The sequence below is a fragment of the Andrena cerasifolii genome, chromosome 6 (genome assembly GCF_050908995.1).
Source record: "Andrena cerasifolii isolate SP2316 chromosome 6, iyAndCera1_principal, whole genome shotgun sequence".
NCBI classification, from domain to species: domain Eukaryota; kingdom Metazoa; phylum Arthropoda; class Insecta; order Hymenoptera; family Andrenidae; genus Andrena; species Andrena cerasifolii.
Genome location: NC_135123.1, coordinates 14,702,950 through 14,721,671, shown reverse-complemented (window position 1 = coordinate 14,721,671; position 18,722 = coordinate 14,702,950). Strand labels below are relative to the sequence as shown.

Below are 18,722 nucleotides of genomic sequence, written 5' to 3'. Positions count from 1 at the left end.
CGCTGGTCTGTGGGTACGGTAGGCAATAGCGGGCGACGGCGCGCGGTCATTCCGCGCGGAGAACCAGCGTCCACGGTCGTCAAAGGGTTGGAATCGCGGGATCGCTCGGAATGCAAAGGCAACGGACGAATCAGGGAGCGCGTCCGTTGGAAACTGGCCGCGGAAAGCCGGCTGGGATTGTCTCTGGTCGCCCCGAGGAGGACTTGACTCTTCGAATGAAGACGACGACAGCGACGATGGTCGGGGGCTTCCGGGCGGCACAATAAAACCTTGGACTGGATCTGGGGAACGGGGAGAATAGGAGAAGAGAACAGAGGAGGCGGAGGAGAAATATTTTTCCTAGATTCGAGAGTCGTTTGAAACGTAGAATCGACGAGGAGGAAACTTCAGGCCAGCAGGGTGAAAGAGACGGCGGAGAAGGGCGGGAATTTCGCGAGATTCGTGCTCTTCTGTGCACTGGGTGTCTCGAGAATTGGCCACTAATTTGGCATGTCTAATTGTAGGATAATTATATTATTAATTCAATTCGATACTAATTCTATAGATATTACCGCTCGCGCCGCTTTGTTTACGCTAAAGTGGATCATCCTTAGAATAACAAAGTTGCGTTCATTGTTCGCGAATATCGAGAATATTGGCTCTGTCTGAATATTGGTCACCGTTATTCTTTCTCTTCGACGTGGTATTTTCTGCCTGCAGAATGAAACGGCTTGGAGGAAACGTGTCAACCAATTGAAGAGACACCGCGTACATCTATAACCCGAGGACCGCTTCGTCGCAGCTCCCGCGACGTGTGACGACTGGCAACCCCGCCTACTTGTTCCACTTTAATAACAAGAAAAGGTTGAAAGAAAGAGTCCCTCCGCATCATTGTACCCCGGTTACAGAGAAAGTAATAATGGCCGGGTATTCCTGCCGCGAGGCTAGATAAAAAGATACACCAGACACCGGCGGTTTTCAAGGAAGATTAAGTGCCGCGAGATTAACGAGGAATTAAACGGCGCGTCCACGCCCCGCGGATCGATAGAAGTGAGAATGAGAAGAGTACTCGGCGAAGAAGCTGCAGGGACAGGGAAGGCTATGGGTCGTATAAAAACAGAATGCATCGCGAGTGGAACAAACGAAAGTTTCAAGGAACCTGGTGAATCGATGAACTGATGAAGAACTCCGCTGCCGAGGAGAGAAAGAGACAAAAAGGCAGACAGTTAACGACTCATCCACTGGAAGACTTTGCATGCAAAACTATGGAGCGAATGGAACTTCGGATCTCAGGATCTTTAGGATCCAATGAAGCGTCTTTGCCGTCGCTACTCACGATCCAAAAAACTGCCTGCAGAAACGAAGAGACACTCCCCCCTGTCGGTGCACGGCGCGGAAGAAAACGAGGAGTAGCCCAAGAACATCTGCAGGGACAGAAATACGAACTTCTGCAGCCACCTGCTGCCTTGAAAGCTCCCGCGAGCTTCCGACCATGAGGAAGACTCGGCTGAGCGAAGTAAGCCTGTTTAAAAGGGATGCCAAGAAACGGGAAGACAGACGGATAGGAGGGAGGAGGTAGAGAGGGATACTGTGTCGTGGGCCAAAGATTCTTCTGGCCAATAGCGCACTGTTGGCTCCTCCGAGCGTGATAGGATCGGATCTAGATTTGAATCACGTAGAAGCTCCTCCCCCTATCTTTGCCCTATACACGTGTATCAGCGATGTCGGGGCTGATCGCTGAGGCTCCGCAAGCGTGAACGTTGCACCCACGTAGCTCAGATAACAAGCCGTTCACCTGCAACCGATCCCGAGCATCGATTACGGAACCGATCGATATAACTGCCCTGCAAACTTCCAACGATTTCGCGCGCGTTAAAAAACCAGCCGACTCTCTGCGCTAACCGAAGCAGCTCCCGGGGTGTCGAGAAGTGATCGAAAGTGGTCCTAATTACGAATTTATATGCGCCAGGGTTATTCCATTCCTGGAATATTAAACTGAAGGGGAAGGCAGGATCTGTCGAAGACCCAGAAGAGTCCATCCGATCCGCGTACCAGTCCCCACATCCAATTACCCGATTGTCTTACCCTGCAAAGCCCGTCACACGGCGAGCGCGCTTTAAAACTACCACCCCGGGACAAACGAAACGTTCCCCGCGACTTCACCGTACCAGCATGAACTGACCGTCCGCATTATGAGGGCAGATCGTACCGCTCCCCTTTGAATCCGCGTCAAACCTCTGTGCGGCGCGATCACAAAAGAACAGCCCCCGAAAGCCGTCGCGCCGCAGCCGCAAAGTGGCCCGTCCTGGTCGTTAATCTGCGATCGATCCCCTCGAGGCGCGTAAAATCGAGAAGTCACAATGGGACTATCGGGGGAAGAGCGTGGCAAGTCTACCCCCGGTAATGGAATGCGTTTCTCGCGTTAAGGGAACGCCGAGGGAGGCGGAAGAGCGCGACGGTGGGCGTGTGTCTTTCGAGTGGCATTAATAGGTCTTTGTTTCGTTGGAGGAGGAACTGGAGGATGCCCTGGCAGCACGTCGTCAGCCGTGCGAGTCTATTATTCGAATGTGGAGCAGATATCGGTTGTCGATATGCCAGCGGGTCTAAATATTCGATCGATCCCTCGCCCCTCTCGCTCCCGCGCTCTCTACCTCCCCCTTTTCCAGCACCCTGTCTCCTCGAACCCACCACCCCCAGTCTTCTTCGCCAAGACGCCCCGGTCCTTACGTGCCTCGAGCACCACCTCTCCCTTCAGACTTCGCCGACCGGTCCTGTTATCGCGAGTGCGACTGCAACTTGCAATAATGAACTCCGAATCGATAGGTATCGCGAACCGATCGCGCCGGGCCGCGCGAACTTCGGGCAATTTCGCGCGGAGCCGCTGCAGTAAATCGCGCGCGACGTTGGGGAAACTGTGCGAAATATTTGATTGAGGAATAACCAAAAAATAAAGGACTGTCTTTGTTCGTACGCACGGTGCTGGTAAATTTTCAATGACCTCGAATATATGCCAGGGAATAGTTCGTGGAGGTCCCTGCACGCTACCGTCGGTCAAAAAAATAGAGAAGCATTCTGGAATTTCTTCCAACGTGATCGAAGCTCCAGGAATTTCATCGCTGGCCTTTTCTTTTTCAAATTTCCCTTCGCGTCTCCGGTCCACTGTCCTCCAAGGATAAAGGTTCGCTGCATACCGCTAATGAGCTCAGCCCCAGCCGCCGATCCGCGGCTGTCTATCAACCGCACAGCGTGGAAATACGAAGCGCGCCGTCGCCGCGAGGATGCGCTTTAATTACAGGACATATCGACACTCGATGGATCGACTCGAGGCCTCCTTTCACCGGGATATTAATTTAAACCCGGCCAGATTTCGCAACGTCCACGGCGCCCGTGGTACAGGGGCTCGCGTTTTCCCGCCAACGTGGATGCGTTTCCGCTAAACAACGTTTAACGAACGGAGCTAAATCGATCCGTGCTCGCGGACAATGCGGCCACCGGCTTCGATACAGCGACGGTTTTTAATTAACACCGACGCGGAATCGAAACGACACTTGTCACCCGCCGACGTACCTTGGCTCCGAGAATCATCGCCACGAATCGGAAACCCTGGAGATAGAGGCGAAGCGGAGGGTGGAAAGTGTGTAATTTTTCCCTCTGAAGGGGAGGCTGCAAAACGTTTTCCGAAACGATCGACTTTCAGCTTTTAACGCTGCGCCTTTCGGGTGATCGTCGATTTTTTTAAAGACTGAACGGGGGGAGTCGAGTGAAAGAAGATCGACGAGAAGGAAAAGGTGGAAAACAGGTGTCTTTTTGTCTCGACTTTATCCCGTTCGATCTCACTTCCATTGTAACTATGCGAAAGAGGGGAATCGTCGGCACCGGATTATTGTTCGGGTCGCGCCCATTCGCGGGATTATCCGCGATTACTTCGAAATAGCGACGGCATACCAGCGCTGTTACCGGTGTAGCGTCGGCGAGAATGAAAATGAAACGATCAATGGTAACGTGCTTTCCCATGTACCTTAGCTTTCGTTGGTGCAAAGGGGTGTTAAAATTACAAGCGAGGGTTGAAAATATTTTCCCCTGACAACTTGTGTTATGGACCAAACACGAAACAAAGGAGGTCATATATCCGCGTCGCTGAGAGAACTCCATTAAAGTTTAAGACAGTGTAACTGCAAATGAAAGTTTGCTAGTGTAATAAATTTTTTTTTAAAAAAGTAAAACCGACTTCAAAGAAATAAAAATGCACTAAAAAGTAAAAATAATCTTTTTCCTTATTTAATCTACGACTCTCAATTTTTTTATGTCAGCGCCCCAGCATTTGCACTGTGTAAATCTGGCACCGACTTAAAACAAAATTCAGAGTCATAAATTAAATAAGGAAAAAAGTTATTTTTTACTTCTTAGTGCATTTTTATTTCTTTGAAGTCGGTTTTAATTTTTTTTAATTTTGTTATTCTTTGCTTTTTAGATATTTAAGTTATATAACTATATTTATTTTTAAAAATATGGGTAGGCCTACAAAATCAGCTGCTCGTAAAAAGAACCCATTGCTAGAAACGGAAGATTAAAAAAATAAGCGGCTTGAAAAAGTGAGAATAAGGATGTCCCAAATTCGTTATATGGGTCTACAACTCAACGCGCGGAAGTTCTCTAAAATATGAGTATACATGAAATACAAATTACGTAAAGAGGTGAAGTTTAAATTAACCAGTACTGGCAAAGTACTGAATCAATATTGCTGCAGTGTGAGATGGGACCACCGGAGCATCGTCCTCTTTCGAATAAAAAAAGGATCATCAAAATCGGTCCATATGCTGAGCAGTTGTGAAGGAGTTATGCGCGGACAAACAAAACAAAAATACATACGGGTCGAGTCTATAACCTCCTCCTTTTCGAAGTCGGTTAAAAACGTAGAGTTCTACGGTGCATGCAGCTGAAGTCAACTCGATATTGACCCGATAAATTCTCCCTCACATCCCTTCAACATAATCACCGTCTTCCACTTGCGTTCCCAACAATAACCTACCCCCGCTGCTGAAACGAGCAGAACAGTCGCCGTTTGGCCGAGCATAGTTTAAAAACCAATCAGGTGCCCCGGTGCTCGAACTTCTCGATTCCCATATTCGAAAGTATCCATTAATTAGCCCCGAGCCTGCCCACCCTCCAGGGTCATCGATCGGAGATCATAAATCCATACTGTTAACTGTTAATTGCGTGCACGCGTCAAACAGCTCCGCGGGTGAAATGGTTGCAACGTACTCCACCCTGAAGCCACCCCTGCGGCGGGTCACCGCCGATACTTCGCGGGACAATTTATCGGATAATATCGAGTGTCCTGGATCGGAGCTCGCGCGGATTAAACATAAAACGGGGATCCACACAGGGGATAATACTGACCGTTCTCCACGTAATAGCTGGTCTCGTTGTACCGCTCGTCCGTGAATCCTGGCCTCTTCGCTTTCAGGGCTTTCGTTTCCAATTTCGCCTGGAACAAAGGGCGCGGCGGATAAGTGAACAGTATGGGCCAGCCAGGCATCGCTACACCTGACACACCGCTCGCCACGGGGGAGGGAAAGTAAGGAGGTAATGGCTGGGAATTAAAGGGGACCGGATCCCGCCGGTGCTTCTGACTCGAGTGTTCGGCTTGCCTGAGTGAATACCTCGATCGACTATCGTGCGCCTCGATTGAAATATCGGCTCGCCCGTTGTCAATCTCCACGGGGCGATTCTTTCGAGTGCATTACACGAGTTATTGTACCGTTCCTCCGCGGTACGTTGTTGCACGGTGAAAATATCGAGGGGGAGGGGAGGGGAAACTGAATACAGAGTGGCGAACAATGGGGAACAGGAGAGGCTGAATCTGCTCCGAGCGATGCCGAAGATAATTATTCAAATATTATTTCCTGCAAATATCACGTTGCTGGGTGAGGTATATTGCACGGGCGATGGGCAAGAAATAAAAATTTGTGTACGAAATTTTTATTTCAAATAATTGTTTGCCCATCTCTGGCGTGGGATTTACAAACGGGTAGGATATATATATATGTATAGCGAGGATATAAAAACTGTTCGGTTGAAACGGAATATTTGGAATTCTGTGTGGAAATAACGATGACGAGCAAATTATAATATAATAATATTTCATGTAACATTTACGTATGGATATCTGACGGTAGAATTATTCTCGCTTGGATTATGGAGGTTTATGATCCCAGTAGGATTCCCCAGTCCGAGCAAACGAAATTCGCGATATTCCCGGGGAATTCACGGCGGCGTTGGCGAGACCGTAGAGAACGCTGTAAAAATAGGGACGCCGGTCGAAGATAAGGCGGGCGCAATAATTCGGAACGGCATTTATCACCCGCGGTTAGTCATCCACAGTAGATAGTGACCGATGTGGTCGGCCCATGGAGTTCATGTTCCACTGGCTCCTAATACAGCACGGCGGACGCGGGGAAAAAGTATCGGTATCAGAAGGGACTCGCGATAAAGCGAGAACTTTCTCCGAACAGCAGTTTCCAACTCTGACTCCTCCTTTTTTATCGTTACACCGGGCGACAACTTCGATTGCGTTGACTAAGAGTTACGAGTCTGATATCTAAAAATAAATCTCCCACGTTCTTTCACGAATTTTCCTTTTATTTCTACGGCCTATTCTACTCGCAAGTCACTGACACTTTGCGCGCAGCACCCGGACAACCAATTATATCGACGCTCGAAAATTGGGCACCAAAAACTTTCATTTCCCATTCGATACACAGACGGTGCCAGTCGTCCTCTTCAAAAGTGGCGCAGAACGATTCAATAAAAGCAGAGAGCGACGCCAACGAAAACACAGGTAACAAATAGTTAAAGTATCCAGCCCGTGGCGGTATCGAAGTAGAAGTGACCGAAATTTCGGTAGCCGAAAAAAGGTTGTGGGGGGAAAAAAAAACACGGAATCGTGGACGCGTCGCGACCATTTCCGGGTTGAAACCGTGCCCTGACAAATCTCGACCCCCCCCCCCCCCTCGAACAGGAACAATCTTCCCTTTGTTTCCCGTGAATCGTGCAAAGCGACGCTGTTTCCAGCGCTCGGCCAGCCTTCAATTATAGCAGCTGCAGCGCCGCTCGGCCGCTCCGAAATAAATTTACCCGCGGCTGACACTAATTCTCTCTTCGATCCCGTGCCAATAATTCTTTCATTGCCATTCCCGCGGCTGCAGGCCGCCGCCAGCTTCCGTCCTCCAACAGCCAACTGCCAGAAAGACGCGATAATCGCCGTGTGTTACTCGACGGGGACCATCATAGACACGATAGATTAATCACGGCCAGTTAGAATCAAGGATTCCCTATGATTTAGCGATGTTTCACGTCCGAGGTATCGAAAATGAGAAACAAAGTTGTTAATATTGAGAGCGGAGTGGACAGTTTCTTGGACTGTAGTTTATGAAGAGATTCAAGGCTCGTAGAATATGCAAGCGGCAAATGAACAATCGAATAGTGGACGAATTAATTTAGGATTTCCCTCGCGGAGGATGTCGCAGGGCGAAATCCGCTTAATTCGAGGGGGTTCATTTAATAAACATAATCAATTAACGTTCCAGCGGTTTCAATTTAAGTATCTCCTCAGTGGGACCGCTTCCTTAATTCCTCCCCATGAAAAATCCTCTCATTAGGAATCCTTTTCCCATCTGAAATTTGCATACTTCGTTAAAATTTTCGCTAAATCCTCGCGGCATTAAAAATCTACTGCCTCGCGCGACAGATCTGGGTGATTAAATTTCAACTAAATCTCCAATCTGAAAATCCTTCGCCACGCGATATTGAAAATAGCGGAACGTTTAACGCGACTCCGGAACAAGCAAGTCCGAATTATCGAGCCCGTTCGCCAACGATTACCCTTTAGCGGGGCCTGGCAGAAAATCGCGCAGGCCCAGGTGGTTTTATTATCTGTTAATCAGCGCGATAATTAAAGCCGCGAGACGACAGCCGGATGCTGGATTTTCGGACCATCGTAACAAATTGCTCATTACATTAATGGATCCTAATATTCTCGTTGCCTGTACTCTCAACCGCGCGCGCACGTTCCGCGTTTTAATTAAGACAATAATTAGCCGAAACATCGGCCCGTACAAATCCGATTAGCCAGACGCGTAACACGAATTCGCGACGTGCAAACAATTCCGTCGGAACGATCGATATCCTGCGGGGCAACGGAAACGACGTAATCGGAAAGCCACCCCTCTAATGGAACCGCGATTCGCTTGATCAGCCTGGCCGTCGAATCATCGACACTTCGACGCGGACACGTGGGATGACGTTGGTAAAAGTCGATCATCCACTCGGCGAAAGTTGGCAAGCGGTGGCTGGTGGAAATTGAGTGTTTTATCTGGCGAAAGTTGGAAGATCTGGCCGATGCAAGTTGGAAGCTCTGGCTAACGAAGCACGGGGGTAGTTGGTAGGAATGAGGAGCATAAATTGATTGTCCGCGAGGCTCGCTTACGAATTTCTGTTAAATCACACGACGCTACAGGCAAGCTAAAGTTTCAGTATCCTTTAAGATGGTCCTCTCCAGAAGCCAACTACCAAGTCCACTAGATATTCCCGGTATATTAGAGATCGATAGCTTGCGAAAATTATGCGCATCCCTGATTATTAACTTCACCTCACTCGTCCCCGCGCTAATGTAAATTTAATTGCAATTTAAACGTCATTATCGGCCGACCGATTGTGACCGGGAAACGAGTTTTCGGTGGAATCGAATAAAGGGCGTAAATTCACGGTCGCGCGAACACGTTTAATTCAATCTGTCGCTGGCCAAGTGCCTACGCACTGTCATAACGAGGCGCCTGTATTAAATTAATAAACGTTGTTCCCGCAAGTGCCTCCGAAAACCGTCGCGCTACCGCGAAGTCCGTTCCCGGCGACAAAAAAGGTCCCACCTTCCAGGAGAAAAGTGTAGGATAGCGGAAGTTTATATCCGAGAAAGTATCCCCACGAGCCACCGTACGATCGCAAATACCGCAGCCGTCGCGGGGCTGACGCACGATACCGCCCTGTAACTAAATTCCTAACGGGCCGAGTTCGTTAATATTTCTCTCGCGACGGGAGATACGACACCGCAAAGCCCGGAGAACGAGCGGTGGGGCGGTGGGAAAAAAGCCCTGTTCGATCGGCGGCTGAAATAAAGTGTTCCGAGTTCCAGACACGATGTCGAAACTCGCCAAGTTGCGGCGGAAAATAAACGGGAACAAAAGGGTGGGGGCAAGAAACCACCCTCGGCTCCGCACACGTCCACCCTCTCGCACACAGCCGCGCGCGGCGCGCCGCCACGGCCGACTTATGTTTCCATCCGCACGAATTTTCGCGCCACTCGCCCCGTTCTGGACTTTCGGCTGTATCGACCGGCACCGAAGCCTCCCTTCGCCCTCCGGCAACCCCTCCTCGAGTCACGGTTTCTGTCTACAAGTCAATGTCTCCTTTCCACCATCGACCATCCTCCCCCTAGCCCCTTTTCCCGCCGCGTCCCGCGCCGCTTTCACTGCCCTAGGGCTTCTCCCCGTGGATTCTGAAGCCGCCCTTCTCGCCATTTAGGCTTCACCCACTTTGCCGCGTTTCGTTCCCTAGGTGATGAGATTTTTCTTTCGCTGCGAGAAATGGATGATCCCGCGTCTCCTTTTTTCGTACCAGCGCGCGGCCCTTTGAGACTGGCCCTTGGAAAAAAAATGGCCCGACCCAGCACCTTCGCGAGGGGTTTTGCATTGACGGTAGGAGTATTTGGGCGTTTCTGATTTATTGAAGGGTTTATGTGTTCCGATATTTGGACTTTTGTGTTCAAAGAGGAGAGAAAAGATTGTGGAGGGTGCTCGAGGAGGATCTTAGACATCGTGGTTCGCGTAAAAAATTATCCCAAAGAGTAAGAGTCACTGGAAGGTCTCCAGTTCTCATTACCCTCAGAGTTATTTTCAAAAGCTTAGGTACTCTGTTTTTCAGCTCAACAAGGAGCCTACAGGACTTCAAAGGTTTCTTCAGCGAAATCTTTGCCCGACATCCTGCCATTTAGGCTGGCGTCCCCGTCCGTCCTTTCTTCGGGGAACTTCCTTTCAACCGTGAAAGGACAAAGTTCCTCCCCCTAACAAGCCCGAATACCAACCGTACTACGAGTTTATTGAACGGTGGGTTAAAAGGATCTCCCCCGGGTCTAATCCACTCCGCTATTTTTACGAGGATCAATTTGATCGGTACAAACGCGGGAGCTTCGCCAGAATTATCACACACATTTGCAGAATCGAAGGGGAGTCTTTTCCAAAATCCAGATACTTAACTCACACTGCTCGCAATGAGTACTATTCCACTTCAACGCTGCAGTTCTCTTCTATGCTAGCCACTACTTGTCCCCACTTATAAATGAAATAGAGTAGTCACGACCTAAGCAATTTATAGATATAAAGAAGTCAGTCGCAGGTAATTTATCTCGAGAATTCGGGGATGGTTCAGTCATGCATCCTTCAACTCTTTCGACGGGAGGCAGAATTTTTCTCCCGACGATGCTTGGAAAGCGTCGACATCGTACAGCAACAGGCGGCAACAAACTGCTCCAGAGTTCCCCGACGCCGTAGCTGGCGGGGTTTCAACGTGTTAGCGCGACGCCGAGCGTCCTTCTCGCGTTCCGCGATCATCCTTCCCACCAACGGCATCCTGTTTCTCCTATTTTTAAATCCCACAGCTTCTCTATTTCCCCTCGGTTCAGAGGAATGCGATTTCCCTAGCGATCTTCCGCGCGGAAACTTGTTTGGACGAAATCGCGGGCACTTGGTACCTTCGCGAAATTCGAAAGCAACCAGGAACACTCAATTTCCACTTCCCAATTTCCACGACGATGATTTTCTTCAGTCATTCAACATCTCCGCTCTTCTCAAACGCCTTCAGACTCGAGCAATCTTCGAAGTGGGCGCTTAAATACCCCCGTGTTTTTTTTACCTTCCATCAGAAGTATTAGGGGCTCGACGAGATCTTCGCAACATTCTCAAACATCCTCGATAACGTCGCGAGCTCCTCGCGACTAAATTGCACACGAATCTGACAGCGAGAAGGGCGGAATGACCATTGGGCCAGCGAGAATTGTAGGCGAAGAACGATTCGGCGGGAATTTATTTCGGATTCCCGCACGTGTTTCCCCAGATTAATGGCGGATTAACAAAGTATTCCTCGCGCCGTAGTGCCCCGAGTTAAGACTTTAAGCGCTACCTTGAGCAATTAATTTCGAGTGGTTCTCGAGTCGGTGCTGGCGGGCGAGCCTGCAAACTTCCTCTGACATTGGAAAAAAGTACACAAGCGGCGGTAAATTATCCCGCCCGGCGCTGCTGCTGCGAGGCAATTACGTCGAAATTAGTGAAACGCCGCGATCAAAACGCTGGAATAGAAATTCTTTCTCCGGGAGAACATTACCGTAACATTAAATTCCAACCTGAATTATCAATTGTCCTCTGATTCGCGCGCAATTATACGGCTCCTGGTGTCAACAGATTCCGTTGTCTTTATTAAAAACGTTACGAACATTCTAATTGCAGAATATTTCCACTAGAATCTGGCGCGTCTATAAGAAGCAACCGCGACATGGATCGCAAAGGGAAAAGGAAGTGGAAGTATCGAGAAGCCAGTACCAGGAATATCGCACGCCATCGCGCGATTATGCACTCGGCGGCGTCGGCTTGGCCGAACTGGCGTCGGATCTCAAAAGCGAGGCGGTTCACGGGCGTTTATTTCGTTAATGACGACTGGCCGTTGTGGATTAATGAGGACGTGGCCCGTGACGGCGCCGGGATGCTCTGCGCGTCGAATATCGACGAGAACGACCGAGATACGCGACAAGTGGATGAAATACGCGCTCCGTTTCGGGCCTGTTATGCCGAATTCGGCTGGCTAAGGAGCCCTGCCGCTGGCGTCGCGAGTGCTGCGATTCGAAATAGACGTCAGAGAGGTTCATCGACGCGCCGCTGTTCCTTTCCTCGTTTCCCCCTGCCCGACCATGCGATGCTATACACAGCTAGTAGGACTTCGAAATGGACACATATTCTTTTGTCAAGCCCTGCTCGTTTACCCGAAAACGTTGAGAACGGGAATTATTAGCCACTATCAGACGCATATTCTGCGGACATTTTGGCTCTGCTTAACCTGTATGCGCCTATTGTTTCTCTAAGATCGAATAACTCCATTAATAGAATATGTAAATTAGCGAATCGTTACAGCGAACACGTTGATTTTTCTAACGGTACATTGGCCACCTTTAAATATCGTTTGCGGGCTTTGGCTCGCAGGAACGTCTTTGTACACGCCCGTTAATTTAAATTCTAACGTTAATTGTATTAGTTCGTTAGTTCCATTATTTTATTGTATCATGGTTCGTTTATGTACGTACTGGCTTTTCTTTTGTTTTCTCTTCGTTTACATTGTTTATTTGTTAATTGTAAACTAAAGGGTCTTTACCCGTTGAAATAAATAATAATAAAAATAATAATAAGTTTCCCGTAAATCTGCTAAGCTTCTTAACCTCAGTTAAAGCGCTACCAACACTAAGTATTTAATACCATATTCTTGGCATGCTCACCTTCTTCAAGTCCTTACTAGCATCGGCTTCCTCCGCTTTCCGTTTCTCCGAGATCTTCGGCGTCGGGACGGCGATCGTTGCCTCGCGGAGTGGCTTCAAATCGACCTGAAACAGAAAGCAAACATGCTCTAGCAACTGTTCAAACTGGAAGCTATTAAAGCGCTCCGCCATCCAGCCAGAAAAATGGACATCGGTTTCATTCACCTGGTACCCCAAGTTTGTCGAGCTACAAAGGAACTTGAGCCACTGTACAAGCTCTGCGGAAATGATTAATCTAAACTGTCTTTGGATCAACATCTCGAAAGCAAGCATTTACCATTAATCCATCGAAGCACAAAGGAGCGCACTCGCGGAGAATTCATTTTACCTTCGGGCACCATTTTTCTTGCCATTAAATGTATCATCGGTGAAGAATAGAAGTTCGATCTCATCGTTCCTGGAAGCCGGCTCATCGGGGTCGCAGTATCGGAAGCAGTGGACAGGCTCCGGAGCTATCAGAATTCTCCGAATTTAATCGCGGCTCGGCTCCCGTGATCTCGCGACGATCAACCAGACAAGACACCATCCAGCATTGTGCATCGTTAACGCGTCACGAAGGTCCCGGGACCAATCGATTTATGCTAATCGGCTTAACTCGTGCCTGCTTTACGCGCGGCCCTGCGCACGCTAATTTCTCGTTAACAGGACGGCCAAATAGAGAGACGCATGGCCCGCCGATTTAGTGGCCGGTAATTCGACCAGAACGTAATGGCGCGAATCGTCGAAAGGCGGGTTAATCGATGACCGCAAGGCCCGTGTTAATATAATTAGACACTGCGATCCTTGAAGCCCAATGTAGGGGGACCACGATCACGCGCAACTAGTCCTATCCAGCCAGCGAGCCCGACATAATTTCTATATCCACCTTCCCTACCGCTCTTACAGTATATCCGTAAGTTTCAAGTTTCAAATTTTCACGGCAATGCTGCAATAGGTCTGTAGACGTAGGGTGAACTATTCGATGCCGAAGTTTCTGCTACCCCTACAATTCCAACTCCCATCTACTCCCCTCTGCTCCACCGTTATATTCCAGAGAAGCATTTCTCCCCTTCCCCTGTGAAATAGTTCCGCCTACGCGGAAGGCACAGTTACGGCGCGAAAATTTCAGCGGAACTGAATCGCCGTGCGATGGACCCAGTCGCGAAGCCAAGGCTGCCGCGTCCACGAAAGCAGGCATGGTGGTCGATCCACCCTGACGACCAATTTACGATCCAGGGCCAGTTTTCAAAAGTTCCACGGCCCGCGAATGGCGGTAATTGGCTGTCGAAGTTTTAATGGTGCGTTAAGGTTTGCCCTCGGACAAGCACGGCCCGCGGAAAGATTAATGGGACGAAGATTTAACGGCCGGCCGCGGAGGGGTGCGCGGGAAGATTAAGCGCTGGAAATTAACTCGGATATTAAACTACGGAAAAGTGCGATTTCATTAGTAGGCCGCGGCTGCCGCGCCAGCCTAATGAAAATTTCATCGAACGGCTCGGTCCACTGGTAATTAAAGGGACCTTCATCGGGCACATTCGGAGATTTTCACCCGCCCCGGGAATGCTCTCCATGGAACGCTGCGCCGCAAGTTTGCGGGGACTTCGGAGGGAGGGCTGAATTTCACGGACTGGCGAGTTTAGATTTTGGAACTCCGGGGAACTTCACGGACCAACGAGCTCCTCGGGATCTCCTCGGGCTCGGAAGAAATCAGGGCGCGAGTAGAAATAGAGATCTGCACTTTGGAACGACTTCGTTACTTCGATTTTTAGACATCTGAATCTCCCGTCTGGACTGGACGTCGCGCGTTAATTTGCAAGATTGTCGTCCATGCATAATAAACTAATCTTCAAAGATTCCTCTTTTACGTTTTTTTTTTATTCTAGACTCGGGTAGGAAAGGATTTTGAGAAATAACTGTTGTTTACAGATGCGATAAAATATTGGCAGCCAGTGTCCCGTTAAATGGGAGATAAACTCTTTGGACGGGCGTGATTTATTTGCTGGGGGGGGGGGGGGTGCGTTATGATGATGACCAGGGTGTTGGTACACGGAATCGCGATGCGTTTCATCGTTTCGCGTCGCAGCTTCGTGTTTACGCGCAATCAACTGAATCCCTGGCCTCCCAGATTACGGCGTTTTACCGTGTCATTATGCCGCTGCGCTTTGTATGCACCGATGACTCCGTTAGCCGATGCTTTCCCTCGCTCGATTAATGCGCAGCAATTATTCCTGCTGCTTGCTATCTGTTGGTGCCCTGCGCAAATGGGGGAGTGCAAGGAACTTCTGCCAGTAGATCAAGGTCGATTCTGATTCGCATCTACCTTTGAGTATTTCGAGTTCCACGAGCCTCGCGAGGCCCTCGGATGCCTCGAGTTCCCGGAATTCTTCGAGTTCAACGAGTCCCGCGCGGCCATGGCTACGCGGAGCCATTAATTCGCAACGTTTCTACGTCACGGGGCTCATAATTTCAGGGAATTACCTTATCAGAATGCAGGCAAGATACGATTAAGCGGTCCGTTCCTTTGCCGACGAGCGACGGTTAACAATAACGAAGAAAAATACAAGCTGCCGCCCGATATAACGGTGGGCATGAAAGCCGGCGTAATTAACCTACTCGCGAGCCTATAATTTCTGGCGCTGCTTTATTGCGTCTAATCCTCCGCAACGAGCACCGATCATCGTTGCCTACTAAAAGTCCGTCTACCGTCAAACCTTCTATCGAAAGACCACGGGCAGACTCGAAGTTGCCCGCGCGATTCGGTGTATTATTAAAACTTCCTCAGGATCGACGGTCGATTCTGCCCGGCAGGTAAGTCGCGCTCCGCTCGAGTCTTCGGTCGTTTCTGCTGTTGCGCGAGCAGAACGCGTTCTGGAGCAGTTTTCGAATAGCTCGCTGCGACCCCAAGACCTCGGGAATGTTCAGCTAACTAATAATTACGCGGGGGTGCCAGCCAATATTTCAATGACCTGCCGCGAGCTGGATACCTTGCGCATACTTAGCAGGTTGAAAAATAATGGAGCTTCGATTTTTAATCCATCGAGGATCTTCTGCAGTTATATTTGCCTCCGCTGCGAGGAGGATTTGGGTTTCCTTTTTCTCTCTAAATGTTCGTGATTGTATGAACAGCGGAGGTCTACTATCCGGCATGGCTGAATTTCTTTCAGACTCTGATAGGGTACTTAACCTCTGATAACGTGAAAAGAGGGGTAACTTCGTTCCAGAAAGTCTGAATCACCAGTTGGGGCGGCGCGACGATCAATATCAAGAATCCGAATCCGCGGAGAACGGGACAGGAACTTCTGTAATATTTTCGGCTATATTTGGAGGCTCTATTCGCTACCTTTCGATCTGGGTCCAAGTGCTCCGAGCATCGCTGAAAGAAAGTGTAACATATACACCAAGTACGAGATTATTCCTGTTTATAATACCATTACACACTCGGCTGCTGTTATTACCAACCCCCATTTGGCAGGGGTGAAATGCTTCCTACGTAATCGGTAGAGTGGGATCAATTTGACCCTGATGAGAAAAGTAAGTGGATTATGTACTGCATCTACTCCAGTAAATAACTATATAGTTGCTCCGTAATAATAACTATATTTTACATCGTAGATTAATCGCGGCAACGAAACTGTACCACGCGAGAAATTACTGCCGAGCAAATTGAATTTTGCATACTGCTTGCTACGAGGATCAACTTCCCCGATCCATTACACTTTGCGTTACCACAATTACCGCTAATCCGCGCAGATCGAAATTAAGGAAACCTGAGAAGTATGTGCTCAACGAAATGGCGGTCTGTACGACAAAACGCTGAAAAGAAGACCGTCAAGCGAAACGAGAAGGCCAGTATCAGCGACGAGGACACCGTCGGCGCCGTTCAGGTGGCCGAGCGCATCCAGTCGCAGTCGAAATCGAGGATCGATAGGCTCGACGCGGCTGGCTATTATTTCGCGGCTGGAATCGCGGAGAGTTCGTTCGCTCGTTCGTTCGGCGCGAATCAGGGCTTACGGTCGCTAGGGTCGCCCCTGACAACGCCCTTGCCTGCATTGCGGTGCCCCTCGCTATCCACCCCCTGCGTTATCCTGCCACCATAACGTCTGACAATGGCCCGGGAAGGTCGACCGAGGAACGTGAATCCTTTATTCGCGTACACCTGCCCGCTGCGTTCCCTCCTTACGCGCGTACTCGCTTAATGATATCTGTTGCTTGGAAACCAGCTACCTCTGTCGCTCTGTCCCCTACCCTTGCCCATTCCCGGAGGAGTTCCCCGAGGGTGTGTTCCGGAGGCACGATAGGAGGTGTTGCCTGCTTTAAAATCGAAATAGCGAGGTGTATTGCCCTGGAAATCTTGGTACCGAGTGGAACAGGTAAACCACGATGGTCTATGGAAGATTGTCGATACTTCGGGAGAAGCGAAGGATGTGCTTGCAGAGAAGGAGGGGTGACGATTGCAATTGCAGAGTGTTTCGGGGGAAAAATGAGTGTCGATATTGGAATAAGGTCACTGGTGTTTGGCTTCTCCAAACCCGCCAGGTGGGGGGTCAATTTTCAAATGGCGAGAAGCGTCGCGCAACAGATCGACCACGCGAAAAGGCAATATTTATCGAGGCCGTCGTTGGAGCAGTGGTAATTAATAGCGCGGGTAAATTGCCATTTTCGGTGGCTGTACCGAGCGATTATTACTCCCTTGTTCGACAGCGAATTTATCATCCGGGCACACACGCTTTGCGTCACGCGAATGGCACGTCGTTAATCTCCAACCCCGAAAAACGGGCGACCGTCGCGTCATCGCGCTAATTTCGACGATCACTCGTTACTGACTGTCAAGCGAATAATCGACTTCGAAATTCCCGGCGCAAGGTGCCTCGAGAAACTCGGAGGACCATGACTTCTACTGCCATTCGGTTGCAACTTAACCCTGATACGCATCCTCGCCCCTTTGCGCGTAACGCTCGAGGCTCCTTGGAAATTATCATTCCACGGAGCAGCGCGCTGATACGGCCAGTCGATGGGTTACGATTATCGAGGGAAGAAAGTCGAAACGATGGAAACCGTGGTGTTTCACGGATGAACGAATACATGGAAATAACTGAGAAGGAACTCTGCTGCCCTATTTTCCTGAAATAACTGGAGCTGCGCAGTAGTAAGCGATAGATATCGATAGATTTAACTGTCTGGAATACGCGATCGAAGGTGGGCATCGCGATGGGGGATTCTTAAAAGCGAGAGAAAATTTCTGCTAATGATCGTGGCTCAGAATGCAGCTGGTCGGCTTGGCAGAGAGATCGCCGCTGAAATTTACGGCTGCACTCGGGTTTGTAGATGAGATAATTCGAATAATTCGCGGGCGAAAAGTGTCGCGCGGCGTGGCGGGAAGACAGTCGTGTCACGTAATAGGCCCGTGGAAATTCATTAAATATTCTTCGCTTTAACGGCGCAAAAGTGGAGCGCTAATGGGTGAGAAGTTTATGCATCTTGTTACATTACACCTTCATGGGTGCTGCATTTTTTCTTCGTCGCTTCGCTCGTTAACGATCGAGCAGGATAAACATCGGTGAAGATTCGAGGTAAACATATCGTTGAGGGTAGCAAAGACACTCGTGGCACTGATTATTTACCGAGTTAACAAAGTATTTGTCAATTACAGGGCTATCAACGAGAAACTCAGACATCGGAAAGCCTTGGGTATTATTATAGGGGAAGGTGGGGTAAAACGGAACGCTTAACTTTGGAGGGTGATAACTTAAAATCGGGAGGAGAAAAAGACACGAGACTTCAACAGGAGTCTTCAGTGGACCTTAGACTATAAGAAAATCAAAGCCACTGTTAAGGAAAATCTTTGGGAACGACGGAAAATGAAATTTACCGGAGGTATTGAAATCTTCCCCTCGTTCAAATGGTGGGGTAAAACAGAAACATTGGTGTTCCGTTTTACCCACCCGTTCCGTTTTACCCCACTTTCCCCTACCTACAATCGGAACAAAGATAATTGATCGAAGAAAGGTAATTGATCTTCCGAACCTCGCAGTTTTCCATTGCGATCAAATGGTATTGTACTGTGGTCCCTGTCAGTGCAAAGTTGATTACGGATAAATGATTGATCGCGGTATAATTAGTTACGATTACTCTT

General features: G+C 49.1%; 1 protein-coding gene across 2 annotated transcripts in view; it reads right to left on the bottom strand.

The window, feature by feature from the left end:
- Positions 1-18,722, bottom strand: part of LOC143370429 (pseudouridylate synthase RPUSD2) — a 151,246-nt gene that overhangs the window by 42,970 nt on the left and 89,554 nt on the right. For both annotated transcript variants that reach the window (XM_076815546.1, XM_076815547.1), the window contains 2 exons: positions 12,572-12,676; positions 5,380-5,467 (listed from right to left, as the gene is read on the bottom strand). In XM_076815546.1, the coding sequence (XP_076671661.1) occupies positions 5,380-5,467; positions 12,572-12,676 (193 nt within the window). The remainder of the gene's footprint in view (positions 1-5,379; positions 5,468-12,571; positions 12,677-18,722) is intronic.